Raw genomic sequence first — 23,348 nt, 5'->3', positions numbered from 1 at the left:
GTGCCTATGGTGTTAAACAGACCATTTATTTTTCATTGGTAAGCTGCCTGAGTGGGACATCTTCATTTATCCACTGTCTTTGGTACCACATCACTAGATGAGGGTAGTCCATTGGGAACTGCATTTCTCTAATGGCAGCATACTCGTGTTTGTGTAATGTCTATGTTGCCATGTTGAAGGTCTCTTGAGTGTTGCTGATCCTCAAGGATCTGAGTGTTTGGGTCAATATGGAGTCCTATTATTAGCCTGGGTGCCAGACTGTTGCTGCATTACACAGCACTACATCACTATGGACAGGACAACAGGTTGACTAGTCTATAGCTCAAACTAACTGGCAACCAGCCAGACAATTTATAGAATCCTTTCTCTTGACAGTTATTTTTACTGCTCTTCATGTATTAAAAGATCACTGTTGTCAAGTCTATTTAAACAAGCTGCTGATAAACCAGTGGTATCTTGTATGTTATCTGTCTCAGGGAGGGATGTTAACAGACACTTGCCCGCTCCATATCCTTGGTGTCAGTCTGGAACCAAGATGGTCTCGCTTCAAGTCAACTCTTTCCAAACCGGTTCAACACAGAAAAAGATGAGAATGAGTGCCCCAGCTAAATTATTGTAATAACTTTAATTATTACCAATATCTCTTATGAAATAATTTGCCTAATGAAACGTTGCAAATTCCTAAACAGAGAAATTAAAATACCCTTAGAAATTAGACCAGACATTAAAAAGTCAAGCATACAGAGTTATTTCAACCATTTAATTTGTTGTGCTAGAGGTATACTGTATATACATTACATTATTTTAACATCTGTGAAGGCAATTTTTTGGTAATTCTGTAAAAACAAAAAGTAACAAAAGCAGTCGTACAATTCCATAGGGAAAACAACAATAGCGTTCACTCTTCACCCTCCATTTTAGCAGAAATTAAGAAACATGGTGGGAAAATAACACAATGAACAGCCTTATGCTTTTACACACACTTTTGCTACAGAGAGCAGCTGGTTTGATTTGACCAATCAGCTTGCTGCGATCCTCAGGGTTAGAAGTCAAAGGTAATGGGGGGTCCAGATCTAAATATCAGGTCTCCTGTGAAATGGTTTTATCGTTGTCTGCTCTGTCCGAGTAAGTCCAGTTGGAGTTTGTCTTCAGGCTATGTTTCAGACATACAGTACAGAAGTAAAGCTACAGTCTAACAGTAACTGACATATTTACATAATCATTTACATCATAACATATTATAGACTACATCATGTTCAACCCAGGTGGGGAATTTAGAGTCCTAACCTTGGGCACCCAAAATTAGATTCCGATAAATCCAAACTGATTTGACCATTTTTCCAAATTTAAATAATACATTTTTGAGATCACAACTCTGAAAACTAAGACTCAGGGACTTTCATGTCACATCTCATACAGGAACAGAGACTTTTCCTTGATACAAAAATATTTATTTAAACATCTATGTACAGTATGTATAATAATTTCTATCTATCTATGACAGCAGCAGCTTATGAAGACACAGCCATCCTCTCATCCTGCTGACTCGTACTCTTCTGAAACACAAACACAGAACAAAGGAAACATTATTATTATGCTTTACTAAGTAAATACCTGATGGGTTTACTGTATCACAATGCAGAATCACTGATAAACTGAGTGTAAAAAAAACTCACACTTGACTTCCCCCCCCCCACTAGCTCTGACTTTGCTGATAGCTACTTTATTGAGGAAAAATGTACTTACTATAACCGTGAGATGTGGTTGTCCCACCTAGCTATCTTAAGATGAATGTACTAACTGTAAATCGCTCTGGATAAGAGCGTCTGCTAAATGACTAAAATGTCAATGTTGAGTCAGTTATACTATGCTCCTAAAAGTCTAACTTCATGAACTCAGAAACATGAATATTTCCATTTTTTTTGTAACTTATCGATCCCCCCCAGGTACATAACATAGACTGTAGAAAACAGAATGTTAACACACACATTGACCCCTGACTTACCCGTTTATTGTGTCGCTGTACCTTGAAGGCGGAGGACAGAGAGTCGTTGTCTCCGGCCACTTCCTGTTCCGACTCCCGTCCCCTCTTCCTAGACCCGCACCCGGCCCCACCCCGGACCAGACGACCTGGATACTGAGGCACAGCAAAGTCATGGGCACATCCTGTCTGACAGAGTCCATGATTGGACGAATGTGCCTGCTCTGTGTGCGCCATTCCACAGCCTGCAGTGACCAAGAGACAAACAGAAATAGACCCATAAGAATTTCCTCCTCAACATAACACTGTAAGTGACTGTTGTGTCTAGTCTGATATGATATACTGTGTCTAGTCTGATATACTGTGTTTAGTCTGATATGATATACCGTGTCTAGTCTGATATACCGTGTCTAGTCTGATATGATATACTGTGTCTAGTCTGATATACCGTGTCTAGTCTGATATACTGTGTTTAGTCTGATATGATATACCGTGTCTAGTCTGATATGATATACCGTGTCTAGTCTGATATACTGTGTCTAGTCTATGATATACTGTGTCTAGTCTATGATATACTGTGTCTAGTCTGATATGATATACCGTGTCTAGTCTGATATACTGTGTCTAGTCTGATATACAGTGTCTAGTCTGATATACAGTGTCTAGTCTGATATGATATACCGTGTCTAGTCTATGATATAGTGTGTCTAGTCTATGATATACTGTGTCTAGTCTATGATATACTGTGTCTAGTCTATGATATACTGTGTCTAGTCTATGATATACTGTGTCTAGTCTATGATATACTGTGTCTAGTCTATGATATACTGTGTCTAGTCTATGATATACTGTGTCTAGTCTGATATGATATACCGTGTCTAGTCTGATATACTGTGTCTAGTCTGATATACTGTGTCTAGTCTGATATGCCGTGTCTAGTCTGATATACAGTGTCTAGTCTGATATGATATACTGTGTCTAGTCTGATATACAGTGTCTAGTCTGATATGATATACTGTGTCTAGTCTGATATACTGTGTCTAGTCTGATATGATATACCGTGTCTAGTCTGATATGATATAGTGTGTCTAGTCTATGATATCCTGTGTCTAGTCTATGATATACTGTGTCTAGTCTGATATACAGTGTCTAGTCTGATATGATATACTGTGTCTAGTCTGATATACTGTGTCTAGTCTGATATGATATACCGTGTCTAGTCTGATATGATATAGTGTGTCTAGTCTATGATATCCTGTGTCTAGTCTATGATATACTGTGTCTAGTCTATGATATACTGTGTTTAGTCTGATATGATATACCGTGTCTAGTCTGATATGATATACCGTGTCTAGTCTGATATACTGTGTCTAGTCTGATATACTGTGTCTAGTCTGATATACTGTGTCTAGTCTGATATGATATGCCGTGTCTAGTCTGATATACAGTGTCTAGTCTGATATGATATACTGTGTCTAGTCTGATATACTGTGTCTAGTCTGATATACTGTGTCTAGTCTGATATGATATACCGTGTCTAGTCTGATATACTATGTCTAGTCTGATATGATATACCGTGTCTAGTCTGATATACCGTGTCTAGTCTGATATGATATACCGTGTCTAGTCTGATATGATATACCGTGTCTAGTCTGATATGATATACCGTGTCTAGTCTGATATGATATACCGTGTCTAGTCTGATATACCGTGTCTAGTCTGATATGATATACCGTGTCTAGTCTGATATTATATGATATACCGTGTCTAGTCTGATATACTGTGTCTAGTCTGATATACCGTGTCTAGTCTGATATGATATACCGTGTCTAGTCTGATATGATATACCGTGTCTAGTCTGATATACCGTGTCTAGTCTGATATGATATGATATACCGTGTCTAGTCTGATATACTGTGTCTAGTCTGATATGATATACCGTATCTAGTCTGATATTATATGATATACCGTGTCTAGTCTGATATACTGTGTCTAGTCTGATATGATATACCGTGTCTAGTCTGATATACCGTGTCTAGTCTGATATGATATACCGTGTCTAGTCTGATATTATATGATATACCGTGTCTAGTCTGATATACTGTGTCTAGTCTGATATGATATACCGTGTCTAGTCTGATATGATATACCGTGTCTAGTCTGATATACCGTGTCTAGTCTGATATGATATGATATACCGTGTCTAGTCTGATATACTGTGTCTAGTCTGATATGATATACCGTATCTAGTCTGATATACTGTGTCTAGTCTGATATGATATACCGTGTCTAGTCTGATATGATATACCGTGTCTAGTCTGATATGATATACCGTGTCTAGTCTGATATGATATGATATACCGTGTCTAGTCTGATATACCGTGTCTAGTCTGATATACTGTGTCTTACTCTGAGTGTATGTTGGTCCAGGTCGTGGTCTAACGCCCCTGGGTCCCGGCTGCTCCTCACCGTTCACTATTACACTTCTGTTTTCTCTACCACGGCCTGGATAGAGGAGAAGAGAGGGGGAGGAGGAAAGGAGAGGAGGGGAGGGTGAGATGAGAGTAGAGTAGAGGATAGAAGTGTGGGTTAGATTGTGCTCATTTTGCAGTCGTGGTGTGATAACAGTAAAGGAGTTTTAGGCCATGGTCCTTGCTCACCATGATGGCTGTTGGTCCCGCTGTGTTTTCTACCAGTAGAGGGCGACGCCAGCGGCTTGACCTCATTCACATTCAGACCCTCAATAGGACTGGTTGGCACAGCAGCTAGTAAGCCTATCAGGACAGTGAAGGAGAGAGACAAGTTCTAATGAGCAGGTGTGATAAAGAGAGAGATAGCGACAGAGAGAAGGAGACAGACAGAAAGCAAGAGAAATACAGACAGAGACAGAACAATACAAAGCGAAGGAGGGAGAAAAATACTTACTGAGTCCTCTGTATCTGGACAGCTGCTGGTAGATTTGTCTCATCCTCTCTATGTTGAGTCGGCTGGCCTCTGCATGGTTCACCATGGGTTTGGGGTAGTCCACGCCGACCACACACTTGGCCGCCCGCTGCACCTCTATGGGGGCATTCCAAGGGTCGTAGATGTACTTGTCTGGCATGTCTTTCAGGACAGGTAAGTATCGCCTGCAAGCAGAAGGAGAAATTAAAATTACGCCTCGTCACCACTGCCAGAGGAGTTGGTTCAGCACAACATACAGACAGCAGTCAGACAGACAGAACAGCCTTGCTAATGTATGACTTGTTAAAGCAGATACTTTGAGTCTGTGTGCATGTTGTGTGTGTGCATTTAGATATACCAACCTGATGAAGTCTCCTTCTGGATCTATTTTTCGTCCGAAGCCCACAGGACAGTAGCAGTGGAAGAACTGCTGGAAGAAGGAACTGCAGGAGTGACACAGCCAGCTGCCTGCGTTCACACTCCAATCTGCATCCAGGAGCAGCTCCTCAAACACCTGACAGACAGGTACACAGACACAACATGGTCAGATACACAGAACAACAACACAGTCTCTCTCTCTCTCTCTCCTCCCAGCTGATCCACATCCCTTATCTCCCTCCACCTTCTCTCTCTCTACCTTCATGCCCTCCTCCCAGCTGATCCACAGGTCTCCTCTGGTGAGGAAGCAGGCCACAGCGTGTCTGGCCAGGTGGTGGATCCATCCTTCCTGCCTCAACTGGGTCATGATGGCGTCGATCCAGGGGAAGCCCGTCTTGGCCTCGGCCCACTTGGCCAGCGCCTCTGCGTTGCGGTCCCAGGGGATGCGGATACAGATGGGGTTGCCCTCCATCTTGTCGAAGCGAGGGTTGTTAGTGGCAGCAGTATAGAAGAACTCACGCCACAGCAGCTTGTCGTAGAGGGAGATGGGAGGACTGTCGTTCGTCTTCACCTGAGGCGAGGACAGAGAAGATAAATATAACACGAGCAAAATAATAAACAACCTTGCGTGATAGTTGTGATCAGTGTGAGTTGGTGTTAGTGTTAAGTAAGGATACGTGTGTGTGTGTTGGTGTTAGTGTTCAGCAGGGATAGATGTGTGTGTGTATGCATGTGTGTGTGTGTGTGTGTGTGTTTGTCTGCGTGTGTGTGTGTGTGTGTGTGTACAGTACCTCTTTGTAGAGCTCAACCAGTTTGCTGTAGAAGAGTCGACAGGACAGACATCCAAAGCGAAGGTAGGGGCTGAGACCCAGAGGACTGGCGAGCAGGGGGCTGGCGGTCTTCCTGGGACGCTCAAAATTCACCTGCCATGTCTGGAGAGAGAGAAAGGTTTAATATATGATACATATATGATATAAAACATAAGTCTGAGTCAATGAGTCTGTATGTGTATGTGTTGTTACATACTGTGGAGAGGTCAGGTCCAAGTTGTCTTTCTATCCTGGTGAGAGCTTCACTCTCTCCTCCAGGCCACACAGCTGGAGCCAAGCCCTCAGTGTCAAAGCCTGGGGAGGGAAACAGGCACACAGCATGTTTAGACACTTGCGGTAAAAGTATCTAGAATTTTTTTTCACAATATGGATTCCAATGGGAACAATTGTGAAGTGTCTTACCCAGCTCCTCCAGTAGGGGCACTCCGTACTTGTCCGTGTGGTTGTCTGAGACGGGGGTGACACATCGACCCATGCTGGCCTGGGACAGAGCCTCTACTGGGGAGTCCGGGGGCAGCATGGAGCCCACCAACGTCTGGAAACGCTTGAAGGTGAGAGGAGGGTGACCACCGTTCAGCTCCATGATCCTACAGAGAGGAGGAGAGGGTTTCAATTCAGGGCTCGGTTTAATACAAACCTCCATGTGAAAATGTCACTGGGTGTCCCACTCACTTGTCCAGGTCGTAGAGTGTGTGAGAGGTCCTGCTGACGACCTCCACTCCAGCCTCTGTGGCCAGCTTCTTAATGGCTGCATCCCTCTCCTTACCGAATGGCTCAGAGTCACACTCAAACGTCAGCCGCGAGATGTTCCAATCCTGAGAGGACAGGACACAGCAAACACTGATACAGCATGGTGGATATTTGCTGTCTCTGGGTGGAGGGTTTGAGGGAGGCTGTGGAGAGGGTATGGGTGAGGGGGAGAGGGTATGGGTGGGGGGAAGATGGTAGGGATGATGGGGTCTCACCTTAAAGAGTCGGGGGAAGATGTTGGCCGGCTGGCCTCGGATCACAAACAGACGGGAGCTGAGCTTCTGGAGGCTTGCATCTAGATCTTCCAGACACTGCAGCAGGAACCTGAAACACAGGAATGGGCGGACAACTGTCACTATATGGCCATGCAGGAGAGGACGCTGCTTTACGGGCATTCTCACAGTGTGAAGAGACTCATGTTTGTGAGTTAAACCTGACACCATGTATGATTGAATAAAACCCTAATAAGTCCCACTAAATAATACATTATTTAGAATGAAGAACATGTTTGTTGGGCCAGGATATAAATACAAACTAAATCACTGTCCAAGAAGCATACTGACACCCTTTGACCATATGTCCATAATTCATGTTAAGATGGTGATCGTACATACAGTATAACAGTGCAGGTTTCTGGCACAACCTGCACGACTGCAGGCCACCACTAGTGCAGGTTTATGGCACAACATGCACTGTCTACAACGGAAACAGCCCAGCACACAGAGGCCACTCACACCTTCACAACAACCATAATGTCACACAAACATTTGCCTTTTTGCATTTACATCACCTTTCTAGCATTTATGGTCATTGAGGCACAGATTCTGGCACAGATTCAGACCTTACTGTTGCAGATGTAATATTTGGAATGAAACTGTGCAACGGTTACATGGTTCAGTGATCAGTGTGGTATCCCAGATGACTGATTGACAGAAAACGCTGTGATCCTCCTGCCACAGAACAGTCCCCTGAGAGGACAGCAGCAGGTGGTACATGGTGTGTGTGTGTGTGTCTAGTGTGTGGGCAGAGTTAACACCTGAACACCTTTAAAGGTGATAAACAGGCTGTGGAGAAAGACAAGATAACCCTGTGTAGGCCTGCTATCTGCCTGTTGATTCATAAGAGTTTCCCAGATCAAATAAAATCGGAATAAAAAAGGTTAAAAAGTATAGGTGTGGACAAATTGATTTTTTTCTCAGTTTAATAGATGGCTAATCCAGCTGCAGATATGAGGGCCACTGCTGCTTCCTGCTGCTTGAGCAGTTTTAAAGATCCAGCTAGGCCGCTCCACCACAGCACAGCCTGCTGTAAAGTAGGTCATCCCAATAGCAACCACTACCTCAGAAAACTTAACTCTCTATTGGCACACTAACCTGGCCCGCTGCCTGGACGATGCCATTTTACAGACCTTGGCTCTACGCTCGTTGGTTTTTTAAGGATGCCAGAAAAAATGCCCCAGAGAGGATTTCTTAAATTGTACAGAAAGTGAAAATAACATTTGTCTGGCAGAGGCAATGGCAAATACTTGGAGGAAAATATTATCTGTGTCTATTACACTATGAATGCTCTCTTAACCATCTCTGGAAGAGAGAAGCTGTTGCTTCTGCATGCCAGTCATTCAATTAGGCCTAGTAGTATTTCGTCTATCTTCTGAGTTAAAAGAATCAAGGAATAAGCACCACTACACTTTTTAAAATGCTAGCCTACGAAATAGCCTAGTAAATAATTGGAGAATACTCAAACATAGAATCCACTAACTTTCAATACAGAAGACAATGCTGTTAACACTACTTTTATTTTGAAAGCAGACAGAATTACAATATAGGCCTACTGCTACAGTCCTGCTCTGCTGGGCCTGATCTATGGATGTCAAGATCCAGGCCTTCCACTGGCACATCTGAACACTCCATAGCCTACTTCTGTTTTCTCTAGCTTGGCCAGATAGTGGTAACCGTCTGATGGGAACTGTTCTGAGAACCACTTGATCACTATAACATCTGGTCTGGGTCAATAAATTGGACTTCCAATTCACTTCTTGAATTGAAATGGAACTGACCACAATCCTGCCTACAACATCAACTTCGTAATACACTGAACAACACTGTTAAATAGTTAACACTGTAATAACACAAACATTCAGAGCATACACAATGCATCTGTTTACTAGGACAATAGAATCTTATTGATTGGTTGGTTGATAGATTAATAGATAAATTAGTTGTGCCTCACCTCCACCGGTTGACCCCCAGGTTGGAGGAGCCAGCGAACCAGGGGTCCAGGAAGTAGACACAGCGCACCGTGTCTGAATCCCGCACCGCCTCCAGCAGGGCCGGGTTGTCATGGAGACGCAGTCCTTTCCGGAACCAGTGGATGGAGTTCTTGGCCATATTCGAAACAGGGACTGAAAAAATAGTTTTCTTTTATATGTTTAGAAGCCCAGTATGTGCTATAGTGCAGGGTGCCCCCCCGGGTGCACGTTTCAGTTTTTGCCCTAGCACTACACAGCTGATTCAAATAATCAAAGCTTGATAATGAGTTGGTTATTTGAATCAGCTGTGTAGTATTAGGGAAAAAAACAAAATGTGTACCCGGGGGGGGGGGCAGGATCGAGTTTGTGAAACCCTGCTATAGAGAATGGGTCACCTTATTCAAATAAATAATAATAATAATAAAAATAAATAAAAAGCAAGTTATATATTTTTTGGTGCAAGTTATACTACATCGTTAAAGAGATGTAGTATAGAGAACTGATAATTAAACACACTGGAATACTTGTCAGCTTGTAGTCCTAAAAATCGGAAATGAGTTACCTCTGCTTCATTCAGCCATTTCTATGGGGGAAATTAATGGGGAAGAATGGGGTTTTGGGACAAACGCTGAAAATAAGGTCTAAGGTTAACACATGCTTAGGAGATCTTATATGTTTTGTTCAATGAGATAATCAGTCAGTTAACATGACCTTTATGAATTATGAAGCCTTTATGTGCTTTATATTCTTATTTTGATTATATAAATGCTTCAAAATTCGCAAAAAGTGACATTAGCTGATGAAGATTATCTCATAGAACAAAACATGTGATCTCCTAAGCCTGTGTTTACCACATACCTTATTTTCGGCATTTATCCAAAAACCCTACAATAACCCCATTCATTTCCCCATAGGCTTTGGCCAACGAGCCAGGCAGAGTTAGTGCTTACAAAAATACACTATTACTATTGCTCTCTATTATGAAGTATAATATTCATATTACACTATTCAATGCAATGCACTGTTCAATGTTCACACTGTAATGATTATGAAATGCTAATGAACATGTTCAGGTGAAAGTAGCAGACTAAACTAAACTCCAGGATTTACCATGTAGTTGAGCAGCAACTAGTGTGGGCTGACTGGAGCTCCAACGTCCATTAAAATAACGTTTTATTTTATTTTTTAATAAAATTTCAGCACAGGCTATTCTTTGGGTGCTGAAAAAAAATGTTTATCAATTCGCACAGGCTAGTCGCCCCTCAACTCCATCGTAAATCGTGGAGTTGAGTTTAATCGGCTAGGTGAAAGTGGACTTTTGTTAGAAATAATGTAAAAATGCTTGCAATGCTCACAGCACTTTCATTTGTCTTCAATTCTACCATGAAGTTATTTTCATATTTCTGTGACATGTATATAATATAATACATTTATATGATGTATAGAGTCAAATGGGCCTGACACAAATATGGTCATCCAAAATAGTTTAGTTTACTTCTCACCTCAAAAAATTTTGGGGGGGACAAATCATTCAAAAATAACAAAATATTGCTTTACTGTTTTTATCAGCAGGGATGAAGAAAAAAGCAATACATTTAGTTTCTCGACTTTTGAATAAATATAAGTTATATCACACTCAAATACAGGGCAGTTTAGAGCACACTTCACAATGTAGGTCAATCTGGTCACCATAACAGCTAGACTGTTACAGCATCTGACCACAGCATCATTCGCATTATATACATTGCATAACTGCACATAAATTGCTCAGAAAGCTCAGACACACTTAAACACACATTTTACACCTTATCCAAGGACAGACAACTTGTTTTGTTATTTGGCAATGCACAGCCTCAGAAGCGGGTCAGTTAGTAATACATGTTCCCCTACTTTATATGGAATACACCTAATACGTTATGATAACCAATAATCTCAATTTCTTACCTATAATGTGTACTCAAGGATGTGTCTTTTATGTCATTACCGTTGACAGGGCCGTTTAATCCCACGGGTGGTCTCTCAAAATGTAAATTAAACTGTCTCGGGTACAGTTCTACCAGTGCAATAAATAGTTTCATAACTGTTCTAGCTACAACGCATGCTCAATGTTCCAGTGAACAATATGATATAGAAATATTGATTAATAGATATGATGTCTGTTTCAAACCACAGGACCTTAACTGTCTAGTTAGAAATATCTATCCTCCCAGCGACACGCCCCAACAAGCTACAAATAAGCGACCTAGAAAAAGGAAGTATCCAATTGGTGGATTTCCAAGTGACGCAGTGGGCATGTACTCACGTTTCTGTGGCATGGCTCCAGAGCACTTTGTGCAATATTTAGAGGCTTTTGGTACACTAAATATGATTTTTTTTGATGAAGTTTTCGTGCCATTCATGTTTTTATTATGGGCTGAACATTTTTATTTTACATGTAATACCTCAATTTCGATAATCTGAAACCCCGCCCTGTTTTTCTGTGGAACATGTGATTGGTTACTTTGGGAGAGACCCGGATGATCACGGGTGGTAGAATTTTCGAGTCCCATGGAAGCAGTGATGGCTCAAAGTAGCGTAATTGCTTGTTAAAACATGGGCACAAGCGGAACTTTGTCGGTCTTGATGGAGGGTGTTATGAATTAACGTTATACGTATATATATTCCGATTTTCAATCAGTAGATGAAATCATGCGTACACAAATCTAAGTAACAATAAATAAACGAACACACCACCGTATCGACAAATTCATTCATTCTTCATTGATTTTTGTTTGGGCAGTTTCAGCATCGCTTTGTTTGGGGTCCTTCCATTAGCTAAGCATCAGTCGCGCTCTTGTTAGCAACAGAGCTACAAAGCTAAACGGCAGTGTTTTGGATACATCAACTTGAAGACGGTTTATTTTGATATTCATGGTATCAGAATTGTTCAGCGATGAATTTAGAGTTGCTCGGTAATGATCATTTATCATTCTTCAATAATTGATTGGGTGCAAAAGCGCACGTAAACGAGGATACCGTAACTAGGCAGCACTAGCATGCTAGCTTGCTCGTTACTAGCGCTCAAGAAACATTAAGTAACAGTGAATAGTTAAAATACATTTCCATAGTGTTAATCTTACATTTGAGGTACAAGGTGAAATCACACAGCAAATAGCAGGAAACAACGACTATACGTTAGTCAATGAATGAACGATCTGCGTATGTATGGTACTGTAACTGCCGTTAGAAGGATAAACAGTAACGTTAGTCTATTTGCTCTTTGCAGCCTGCGGATTGTGCTGGCCTTTTCCAGTCGGTGATCTTCAAGCTGTTGTTTTATCATAACAGCTTGTAATACTGTTTTAGAAACCTTTGGAACTTTAATATCAGCGATAAATAATATTTCAAAAACATACTTACTGTATGCAGTTGCACACTGCTGTGTATCTTTTCTATTTGAAAAATGTATCACTGATAAGAAAGGAAAGTTTCAAATGTTTCCATAAGCGAGACATATTAACGTTTAGACAGCGTTTGGTGATTTCCCTCACATGGCAGATATGTTCGTAAATAGAGCTAACTCCTCGATCACACCGACAGTGTCATTGTGCAAAATGGTACCCCGCATCATCTGGATATGTGTGTAACAAAAGTTCAACATTCACCTTCTGCTACCATTTCTGTCAAGCCGTCTACACATACAGTTTGATACATACGTTCGATAAATCCAAGGAAGAATACACTGCCTCTGCAAGGCAAACGCAGCGTTCCATTGGAAATGAATGGACTTCTGGTGTGGTCCCCTGTAGCTCAGTTGCAACGCCAGGGTTGTGGGTTCGTTTCCCACGGGGGGCCAGTATGAAAAATGTATGCACTCACTAACTGTAAGTCGCTCTGGATAAGAGCGTCTGCTAAATGACTAAAATGTGTGATGGTGGCGTAATAATATAAATATGCCATTAAGCAGACGCTTTTATCCAAAGTGACTTAGTCATGTGTGCATACATTTTTACGTATGGGTGGTCCCGGGGATCGAACCCACTACCCTGGCGTTACAAGCGCCATGCTCTACCAATTGAGCTACAGAGGACCACTCTAATGCGCTAGCATTACCATCTATGAATGGGCAAACCCAGCCCTAGGCATTACAGTACATGAATGGGCTAACCATATTCTTTGTTTTCTACTACAGAGTCATTCGGGCAGAACTATCCAGAGGTAGGCCATTCCTGTTCTACTGTTACCTGTAACTTGTCAACACAACATCTCTCCCTCACAGTGAATGGTTATGCCCTCTTCCTCACAGTGAATGTTTATGCCTTCTCCCTCACAGTACAAAAGCGCACGTAATGCGTATATGCTTATTCTAGTCCTAAGAGTAGAACATAGCCAAGCGGTGCTCAAACCTCCAGAGGCATAGCTAAAGCTTGTGCTTGAGGTTGAGCAGACGGTCCATTGAAAATATGACCCAAAAAATGTCAACCAACCTTTACTTATTGATACTAACTTCATTCTCGATTTGGAAGGCACCGGTGTCTTAAACAATGTTTCTAGTTGCAGGTGGAACCCCGATAACTAAATATTCAGACAGATATTAAATCCACTTTTTGCACCGAGTTAGAAGTTCCCTTACCATTGTAGCTGCCAGACATCTTACATTTCCCAACATCTTTGCTGGAACTAGTTATTTCTAGGCTCCGTGGCCGCATGATGAAGAAGATAACAGCTTGTCACACAGCGCAACACAAATAAAGATCTACACACATGCTAGAGGCATTTCTCACTTGGTACAAATATCTTTCTGAATATTTCCTCATTATTGGAGTTCCACCTGCAACTAGAAAAATGAGTTTTCCCAAGAATGAAGGAAGTATGGCCACGTTAAAGGGATAATCCACCTCAAACCACTAATTCCTATGAGGTAGCTACACAATAATACCAAAGTAAATAACAGCATGTGAAGTAGCTAGCTAGCTGTAAAGTCGCCTAAAGAAACTGCACTATCAATTTAGAAGTAAATCTCACAGAGTTCAACTTGCAGTTCTCTGCCCAGAGTGAGTGAAAGATTACGTTGCTATGGCAACAACAGCCCTTTCCCACGTTTCTGACAGACAGGGTGCATTGCAAGATGGTACTTTTTTTACATGTTTTACATTTTTAGTCATTTAGCAGACGCTCTTATCCAGAGCGACTTACAGTTAGTGAGTGCATACATTTTCGTACTTGAAGGAGAAACAGAGTTGAATAATTTGGTACACTGTTGAGCACATCTAAGCAAAATATATACAGTGCATTCGGAAAGTATTCAGACCCCTTGACTTTTTCCACATTTTGTTGCGTTACAGCCTTATTCTGAAATTGATTCAATTGTTTTGTTTTTTCATCATCAATCTACACACAATACCCTATAATGACAAGGCAAAAACAGGTTTGTAAAATTTTTTGCAAATGTATAACAAATACAAAAAACGGAAATATCACGTTTACATACACTACCGGTCAAAAGTTTTAGAACACCTACTCATTCAAGGGTTTTTCTTTTCTTTTTACTATTTTCTACATTGTAGAGTAGTAGTGAAGACATCAAAACTATGAAATAACACATATGGAATCATGTAGTAACCAAAAAAGTGTTAAACAAATCCAAATATATTTTATATTTGAGATTCTTCAAATAGCCACCCTTTGCCTTGATGACAGCTTTGCACGCTCTTGGCATTTTTTTGGTTACTACTTGATTCCATATGTGTTATTTCATAGTTTTGATGTCTTCACTATTATTCTACAATGTAGAAAATAGTAAAAATAAAGAAAAACCCTTGAATGAGCAGGTGTTCTAAAACCTTTGACCGGTAGTGTAAGTATTCAGACCCTTTACTCAGTACTTTGTTGAAGCACCATTGGCAGGGATTACAGCCTCGAGTCTTCTTGGGTATGACGCTACAAGCTTGGCACACCTGTATTTGGGGAGTTTCTCCCATTCTTCTCTGCATGTCCTCTCAAACACTTTCAGGATGGATGGGGAGCGTCGCTGCACAGCTATTTTCAGGTCTCTCCAGAGATGCTTGATCAGATTCAAGTCCGGGCTCTGGCTGGGCCACTCAAGGACATTAAGAGAGTTGTCCCGAAGCCACTCCTGCATTGTCTTGGCTGTGTGCTTAGGGTCGTTGTCATGATGGAAGATGAACCTTTGACCCAGTCTGAGGTCCTGAGCGCTCTGAAGCAGGTTTTCATTAAGGATCTCTCTGTACTTTGCTCTGTTCATCTTTCCCTCGATCCTGACTAGTCTCCCAGTCCCTGCCGCTGAAAAACATCCCCACAGCATGATGCTGCCACCACCATGCATCACCGTAGGGATGGTGCCAGGTTTCCTCCAGACGTGACGCTTGGCATTCAGGCCAAAGAGTTCAATCTGGGTCTCATCAGACCAGAGAATCTTGTTTCTCATGGTCTGAGAGTCCATTAGGTGCCTTTTGGCAAACTCCAAGCGGGCTGTCATGTGCCTTTTACTGAGGAGTGGCTTCTGTCTGGCCACTCTACCATAAAGGCCTGATTGGTGGAGTGCTGTAGAGATGGTTGTCCTTCTGGAAGGTTCTCCTATCTCCACAGAGGAACTCTGGAGTTCTGTCAGAGTGACCATCGGGTTCTTGGTCACCTTCCTGACCAAGGCCCTTCTCCCCCGACTGCTCAGTTTGGCCGGGCGGCCAGCTCTAGGAAGAGTCTTGGTGGTTCCAAACTTCTTCCATTTAAGAATGATGGAGGCCACTGTGTTCTTGGGGACCTTCAATGCTGCAAAAATGTTTTGGTACCCTTTCCCAGGTCTGTGACTCGACACAATCTTGTCCAATTAATTGAATTTACCACAGGTGGACTCCAATCAAGTTGTAGAAACATCTCAAGGATGATCAATGGAAACAGGATGTACCTGAGCTCAATTTGGAGTCTCATAGCAAAGGGTCTGAATACGTACAGTGAGGGGAAAAAGTATTTGATCCCCTGCTGATTTTGTACGTTTGCCCACTGACAAAGAAATGATCAGTCTATAATTTTAATGGTAAGTTTATTTGAACATTGAGAGACAGAATAACAACCAAAAAATCCAGAAAAACGCATGTCAAAAATTGTATAAATTGATTTGCATTTTAATGAGGGAAATAAGTATTTGACCCCCTCTCAATCAGAAAGATTTCTGGTTCCCAGGTGTGTTTTATACAGGTAACGAGTTGAGATTAGGAGCACACTCTTAAAGGGAGTGCTCCTAATCTCAGCGTGTTACCTGTATAAAAGACACCTGTCCACAGAAGCAATCAATCAATCAGATTCAAAACTCTCCACCATGGCCAAGATCAAAGAGCTCTCCAAGGATGTCAGGGACAAGATTGTAGACCTACACAAGACCGGAATGGGCTCCAAGACCATCGCCAAGCAGCTTGGTGAGAAGGTGACAACAGTTTGTGCGATTATTCGCAAATTGGAGAAACACAAAACTGTCAAATACTTTCCAAATGCACTGTACATTGTCATGACGATATAAACAGATAAATATGTTCTAGACAAGTATACCCATACCAGTTATTGGCTGATTTGGCGATCTGGAGTGCAGGTAATTGTTTTAAAACTGTTATGAAATGGGATAGTGTGTTATCCCCTATCTCCAGTGACCAGAACCATGTAACAGTAGCTGGCTATGACACGTTCCTACACGATTTCCTGATTTCACAGATGGACCACATAGAAGTTAAATAATGGGGACATTTTTTATTGAACATAGGCTTTCACCAAATTGACAGTAGTTTCAAAATTTTATTTTTGGGGGTGGATTATCCCTTCAAGGTTGGTTGAATTTTTAAAAACCGTATTGTCAATGGACTCTGCTCGACCACAAGCTTGAGCTATGCCACTGGAGGTTCGTGCACCACTTGGCTAAGTAGAACATCGATATACAAATGTGTGTGTGTTGTCTGTGTGAGTGTCTTGACATATCATTGCTATCTCATTGGCAGGAGGCAGATGGCACTCTGGACTGTATCAGTATGGCTCTGACGTGCATCTTTAACCGCTGGGGCACGCTTCTGGCGGTGGGGTGCAACGATGGACGCATCGTCATTTGGGACTTCCTGACACGGGGCATCGCCAAGATTATCAGTGCTCACATCCATCCAGTCTGCTCACTTTGGTGAGAAAACAAACTACGGTCACAACAAAGGAAAAACACACACACCGTTCAGAGTCCGCAAACCATGTTTATATATGCTCAAATGTTCTTCTTGTATTTTCTCATAAACCCATCATTTCGTTCCAGAGCCCTTGTCAAGGGGTGTTTTGACTGTGGTTCTGAATCTTAACCTTCCTAAACGTTTCCCTGTGTGTCTGCAGTTGGAGTCGAGATGGGCACAAGCTGGTGAGTGCGTCTACAGATAACATAGTGTCCCTGTGGGACGTCCTGACGGGAGACTGTGACCAAAGGTTCCGCTTCCCCTCGCCCATCCTAAAATTGCAGTACCACCCAAGAGATTTGTGAGTATATATCTGTATCTACCTCGTCCTATACCTCAGCCTAGTCTTATCCTTTCTAACTAATTCTAACTCCTAACCTCATCCATCAAACTACAAGTTAGTACAACCGACCCCACCCACCTGGGAGTATATATCTATACCCCAGCTCAGTATATACCTCGACCTTAGCTCAGCCTACACCTCAGCCTCTTATGCTTCCTAACTGATTGTCACTCCTAACCTCAACCCATCAAACTGTATGGAATAATGGAATATCTGTATGGAAAAATATAGAAAGCACCACTTGAAATGCCAACCTGTCCCCTCCCGTTGTGTTTCAGGGACAAGGTCCTGGTGTGTCCTATGAAGTCAGCCCCGGTACTGCTGACGCTGTCAGACTCTAAACATGTGGTTCTGCCCGTGGACGATGACTCTGACCTGAACGTGGTGGCGGCCTTTGACCGGCGGGGGGAGTACATCTACACCGGCAACGCCAAAGGAAAGGTCAGAGGTCACCAGGGGCTGGGACAGTTTAGATTTGAAACCTTGTTTATTTATTTGTGGATCAGACATACTCATTTTGTCATTCTTTTTCTATTTAGCACTTTATATATGATATATAGGTTGTATATGTGTGTGTTGGTGTGTGTGTGCTGTTTTCATTGATGTGACCCTGCAGATTTTGGTGCTGAACACGGACACACAGGATCTGATGGCATCGTTTCGTGTTACGACAGGGACCAGCAACACTACAGCCATCAAGTCCATAGAGTTTGCACGCAAGGGCAGGTGAGAGGACTGAGAGGGAACTAATTAGTGTGTGTTTGGGAAGGCTGAAAAGGCAATAGAACTCTTATGATTGTGTGGAAAATAGTTCTGGTGTTTAGAAGGTAGTTGTCGGCCTTTATGGAGAATATTTCGAAGTTTCATCAATAGACTGATCATGATCCATTCTCTTCTCCTCCTTCCTCCAGTTGTTTCCTCATCAACACAGCAGACCGAATCATCAGGGTGTATGACGGGAGGGAGATTCTCACCTGTGGGAGAGACGGGGAGCCAGAGCCCATGCAGAAACTACAGGACCTGGTCAACAGGTACACATACACACCGCCGCTGATAATGGCTGACCCTGGCCGTGACCCCCGAGGGTGTCTCAGGGGGAGTTGGGATATGCAAAAAACACATTTCACACATGCTTATAATAGAAAACAGGACAAATATAAACACACACACACACCTTCATGGCGCATACAAACCACACACATGCACACTTTGATACATCTCTCTCCTCTTCTCTTTCCCTCTCTCCCTCCACTCTCCTCCCATCTCGCTGAAGAACTCCCTGGAAGCGGTGTTGTTTCTCTGGGGATGGGGAGTACATCGTGGCTGGTTCAGCCCGGCAGCATGCTCTGTACATCTGGGAGAAAAGCATTGGTAACCTGGTGAAGATCCTCCATGGAACCAGAGGAGAACTACTGCTGGACGTGGCTGTAAGGAACCCCAAACCTCTTTCTTTCTCGCCCGACCCCCTTGGTTTTTCTCTGGAGATATTCTCTTTTTGCATCATTTCAAGGGGGGAATTATTTGAATTGTCTTTAGACTCACAGAATAAACAGTAACTCATTGTGCTGATGAACATTGACCTGACCCTGTGCTGACCTATTAACCCTGACCTCTCTGCAGTGGCACCCTGTGCGGCCAATCATCGCCTCCATCTCCAGCGGAGTGGTGTCCATCTGGGCTCAGAACCAAGTGGTGAGTGACAGACAACACAGGTTTGACCTGAGTTCTATACCCGGGTAGTGGTCTGGGTGCTGGACTGGTCTCTTTGTGCTATTGGCTAGGTCTTGAGATTGATTGATTTCAGAGAGTGATTCCACTGCCTTGGTAAGGCAATGATGAACGGTGATTCCATGCCAGCCCCAAAATATTTTTGGTATCTCACATTGTTCTGGCTATTTTCACATAGAAACTTCATTGGCAGGAAGGATGTTTGAGATGCTTTTTACATTTGTAACACAAACCATTTTTGACAAAATCATGATGAAAGTGGCCAATTTAGGAACTTTTTAGACCTATAAAGGGCTTGCAGTTGCGTCACAAATCACCTAGCAGTCGCACCAAGCTCCATGTTGGAAGACCAAACTCAGTCTGTTGAAAGTCCTCCAATCGTCCACATGGCTGGCTACCACCGGAAACTTCGGGAAGATTGCCCATTATTTAGTTTTTCTAAGGACCCAGAAAACGGAGGCAGTGAGAGAACCTAATCAAGTAAGTAAAACTATGTTGAAAGTGATCAAAAAAGATGTATTATTAGCTAGCTTGCTACAGAAACTTAGTGTGCAGGCTAACTCAAATGAGCTGCTAACGTAATGTTCGCTACTTAGCTAACTGTACATACTGTATAGTTAGCTAGGTGAATTAAATATCACCAGCTTGCTAACTTCATATTAGCTAGTTAGTTATCTTAACCTGTACGGGATCGGTGTCCCGTATACGGGATGGTTGAGCTAACGTGCGCTAATGTGATTAGCATGACTGTTGTAAGTAACAGCAAACTTTCCAGGACATAGTCATGTCTTAGATGGGCAGAAAGCTTAAATCCTTGTAAATCTAACTGCACTGTCCAATTTACAGTAGCTATTACAGTGAAAAAAAAACATGCTATTGTTTGAGGAGAGTGCACAACAACAAAAAACGTATCACGGCAACTGGTTTGATACATTCACCTCTGAAGGTAAATAATGTACTTACATTCAGTAATCTTGCTCTGATTTGTCATCCTAAGGGTCCCAAAGATAAAATGTAGCATAGTTTTGTTTAATACAATCCATTTCTACAGTCGTGGTCAAAAGTTTTGAGAATGACACAAGTATTGGTCTTCACAAAGTTCGCTGCTTCAGTGTTATGAGATATTTTTGTCAGATGTTACTATGGTATACTGAAGTATAATTACAAGCATTCCATAAGTGTCAAAGGCTTTTATTGACAATTACATTAAGTTTATGCAAAGAGTCAATATTTGCAGTGTTGACCCTTCTTTTTCAAGACCTCTGCAATCTGCCCTGGCATGCTGTCAATTAACTTCTGGGCCACAACCTGACTGATGGCAGCCCATTCTTGCATAATCAATGCTTGGAGTTTGTCAGAATTTGTGGGTTTTTATTTGTCCACCCGCCTCTTGAGGATCGACCACAAGTTCTCAATGGGATTAAGGTCTGGGGAGTTTCCTGGCCATGGACCCAAAATGTATTGTTCCCCGAGCCACTTAGTTATCACTTTTGCCTTATGGCAAGGTGCTCCATCATGCTGGAAAAGGCATTGTTCGTCACCAAACTGTTATTGGATGGTTGGGAGAAGTTGCTCTCGGAGGATGTGTTGGTACCATTCTTTATTCATGGCTGTGTTCTTAGGCAAAATTGTGAGTGAGCCCACTCCCTTGGCTGAGAAGCAACCCTACTCAGGATGCTTTACTGTTGGCATGACACAGGACTGATGGTAGCGCTCACCTTGTCTTTTCCGGACAAGGTGTTTTCCGGATGCTCCAAACAATCGGACAGGGGATTCATCAGAGAAAATGATTTTACCCCAGTCCTCAGCAGTCCAATCCCTGTACCTTTTGCAGAATATCAGTCTGTCCCTGATGTTTTTCCTGGAGAGCAGTGGCTTCTTTACACCAGGCCATCCTCCAAAAGTCTTTGCCTCACTGTGCGTGCAGATGCACTCACATCTGCCTGCTGCCATTCCTGAGCAAGCTCTGCACTGGTGGTGCCCTGATCCCGCAGCTGAATCAACTTTAGGAGACGGTCCTGGCGCTTGCTGGACTTTCTTGGGTGCCCTGACGCCTTCTTCACAACAATTGAACCTCTCTCCTTGAAGTTCTTGATGATCCGATAAATGGTTGATTTAGGTGCAATCTTACTAGAAGCAATATCCTTGCCTGTGAAGTACTTTTTGTGCAAAGCAATGATGACGGCACGTGTTTCCTTGCAGGTAACCATGGTTAACAGAGGAAGAACAATGATTTCAAGCACCACCCTCCTTTTAAAGCTTCCAGTCTGTTATTCAAATCAAATCAAATCAAATTATATTGGCCACATACGCCGAATACAACAGGTGCAGACATTACAGTGAAATGCTTACTTACAGCCCTTAACCAACAGTGCATTTATTTTAAATAAAAAAGTAAAATAAAACAACAACAAAAAAGTGTTGAGAAAAAAAGAGCAGAAGTAAAATAAAATAACAGTAGGGAGGCTATATATACAGGGGGGTACCGGTGCAGAGTCAATGTGCGGGGGCACCGGCTATATGTACATGTGGGTAGAGTTAAAGTGACTATGCATAAATAATTAACAGAGTAGCAGCAGCGTAAAAAGATGGGGTGGGGGGGCAGTGCAAATAGTCTGGGTAGCCATGATTAGCTGTTCAGGAGTCTTATGGCTTGGGGGTAGAATATGTTGAGAAGTCTTTTGGACCTAGACTTGGCACTCCGGTACCGCTTGCCATGCGGTAGCAGAGAGAACAGTCTATGACTAGGGTGGCTGGAGTCTTTGACAATTTTGAGGGCCTTCCTCTGACACCGCCTGGTATAGAGGTCCTGGATGGCAGGAAGCTTGGCCCCAGTGATGTACTGGGCCGTACGCACTACCCTCTGTAGTGCCTTGCGGTCGGAGGCCAAGCAGTTGCCATACCAGGCGGTGATGCAACCAGTCAGGATGCTCTCGATGGTGCAGCTGTATAATTTTTTGAGGATCTGAGGACCCATGCCGAATCTTTTCAGTCTCCTGAGGGGGAATAGGCTTTGTCGTGCCCTCTTCACGACTGTCTTGGTGTGTTTGGACCATGATAGTTCGTTGGTGATGTGGACACCAAGGAACTTGAAGCTCTCAACCTGTTCCACTACAGCCCCGTCGATGAGAATGGGGGCGTGCTCAGTCCTCTTTTTTTCCCCTGTAGTCCACAATCATCTCCTTTGTCTTGGTCACGTTGAGGGAGAGGTTGTTATCCTGGCACCACACGGCCAGGTCTCTGACCTCCTCCCTATAGGCTGTCTCATCGTTGTCGGTGATCAGGCCTACCACTGTTGTGTCGTCGGCAAACTTAATGATGGTGTTGGAGTCGTGCCTGGCCATGCAGTCATGGGTGAACAGGGAGTACAGGAGGGGACTGATCACGCACCCCTGAGGGGCCCCCGTGTTGAGGATCAGTGTGGCAGATGTGTTGTTACCTACCCTTACCACCTGGGGGCGGCCCATCAGGAAGTCCAGGATCCAGTTGCAGAGGGAGGTGTTTAGTCCCAGGATCCTTAGCTTAGTGATGAGCTTTGAGGGCACTATGGTGTTGACTGCTGAGCTGTAGTCAATGAATAGCATTCTCACGTAGGTGTTCCTCTTGTCCAGGTGGGAAAGGGCAGTGTGGAGTGCAATAGAGATTGCATCATCTGTGGATCTGTTGGGGCGGTATGCAAATTGGAGTGGGCCTAGGGTTTCTGGGATAATGGTGTTGATGTGAGCCATGACCAGCCTTTCAAAGCACTTCATGGCTACAGACGTCAGTGCTACGGGTCGGTAGTCATTTAGGCAGGTTACCTTAGTGTTCTTGGGCACAGGGACTATGGTGGTCTGCTTGAAACATGTTGGTATTACAGACTCAGTCAGGGACATGTTGAAAATGTCAGTGAAGACACTTGCCAGTTGGTCAGCACATGTTCGGAGTACACGTCCTGGTAATCCGTCTGGCC

General features: G+C 43.0%; 2 protein-coding genes across 3 annotated transcripts in view; one reads left to right on the top strand and one right to left on the bottom strand.

Moving 5' to 3' along the window:
* Positions 1 to 751: 751 nt before the first annotated feature.
* On the bottom strand, positions 752 to 11,239 carry LOC311133757 (cryptochrome-1-like). Of its 2 annotated transcripts, none has more exons than XM_084167311.1 (14): positions 11,075 to 11,239; positions 9,112 to 9,283; positions 7,098 to 7,206; positions 6,805 to 6,947; positions 6,535 to 6,719; positions 6,329 to 6,426; positions 6,094 to 6,234; positions 5,562 to 5,873; positions 5,287 to 5,438; positions 4,907 to 5,109; positions 4,642 to 4,755; positions 4,391 to 4,486; positions 2,006 to 2,226; positions 752 to 1,556 (listed from the first exon to the last, which is right to left on the bottom strand). In XM_084167311.1, the coding sequence occupies exons 2-14, from the start codon at positions 9,267 to 9,269 to the stop codon at positions 1,512 to 1,514; spliced, it is 1,977 nt and encodes a 658-aa protein (XP_084023437.1). In that variant the 5' UTR covers positions 9,270 to 9,283; positions 11,075 to 11,239; the 3' UTR covers positions 752 to 1,511. The 2 variants fall into 2 exon arrangements, with proteins under 2 accessions (XP_084023437.1, XP_084023438.1); XM_084167312.1 differs by having other exon boundaries at positions 759 to 1,553; positions 11,075 to 11,217.
* A 735-nt stretch (positions 11,240 to 11,974) lies between these two features.
* LOC311133617 (retinoblastoma-binding protein 5-like) overlaps positions 11,975 to 23,348 on the top strand; it is a 41,382-nt gene continuing 30,008 nt past the window's right edge. Inside the window, exons 1-9 of the mRNA XM_084167137.1 lie at positions 11,975 to 12,081; positions 13,302 to 13,327; positions 17,113 to 17,285; positions 17,486 to 17,626; positions 17,947 to 18,109; positions 18,285 to 18,394; positions 18,580 to 18,699; positions 18,942 to 19,095; positions 19,289 to 19,360. Coding sequence (XP_084023263.1) covers positions 12,063 to 12,081; positions 13,302 to 13,327; positions 17,113 to 17,285; positions 17,486 to 17,626; positions 17,947 to 18,109; positions 18,285 to 18,394; positions 18,580 to 18,699; positions 18,942 to 19,095; positions 19,289 to 19,360 — 978 coding nt within the window. The 5' untranslated portion in view covers positions 11,975 to 12,062. The remainder of the gene's footprint in view (positions 12,082 to 13,301; positions 13,328 to 17,112; positions 17,286 to 17,485; positions 17,627 to 17,946; positions 18,110 to 18,284; positions 18,395 to 18,579; positions 18,700 to 18,941; positions 19,096 to 19,288; positions 19,361 to 23,348) is intronic.

This window comes from Coregonus lavaretus (genome assembly GCF_964263955.1).
Source record: "Coregonus lavaretus genome assembly, chromosome: 8".
Classification (NCBI taxonomy): domain Eukaryota; kingdom Metazoa; phylum Chordata; class Actinopteri; order Salmoniformes; family Salmonidae; genus Coregonus; species Coregonus lavaretus.
This window is presented reverse-complemented; position numbering and strand designations above follow the sequence as displayed.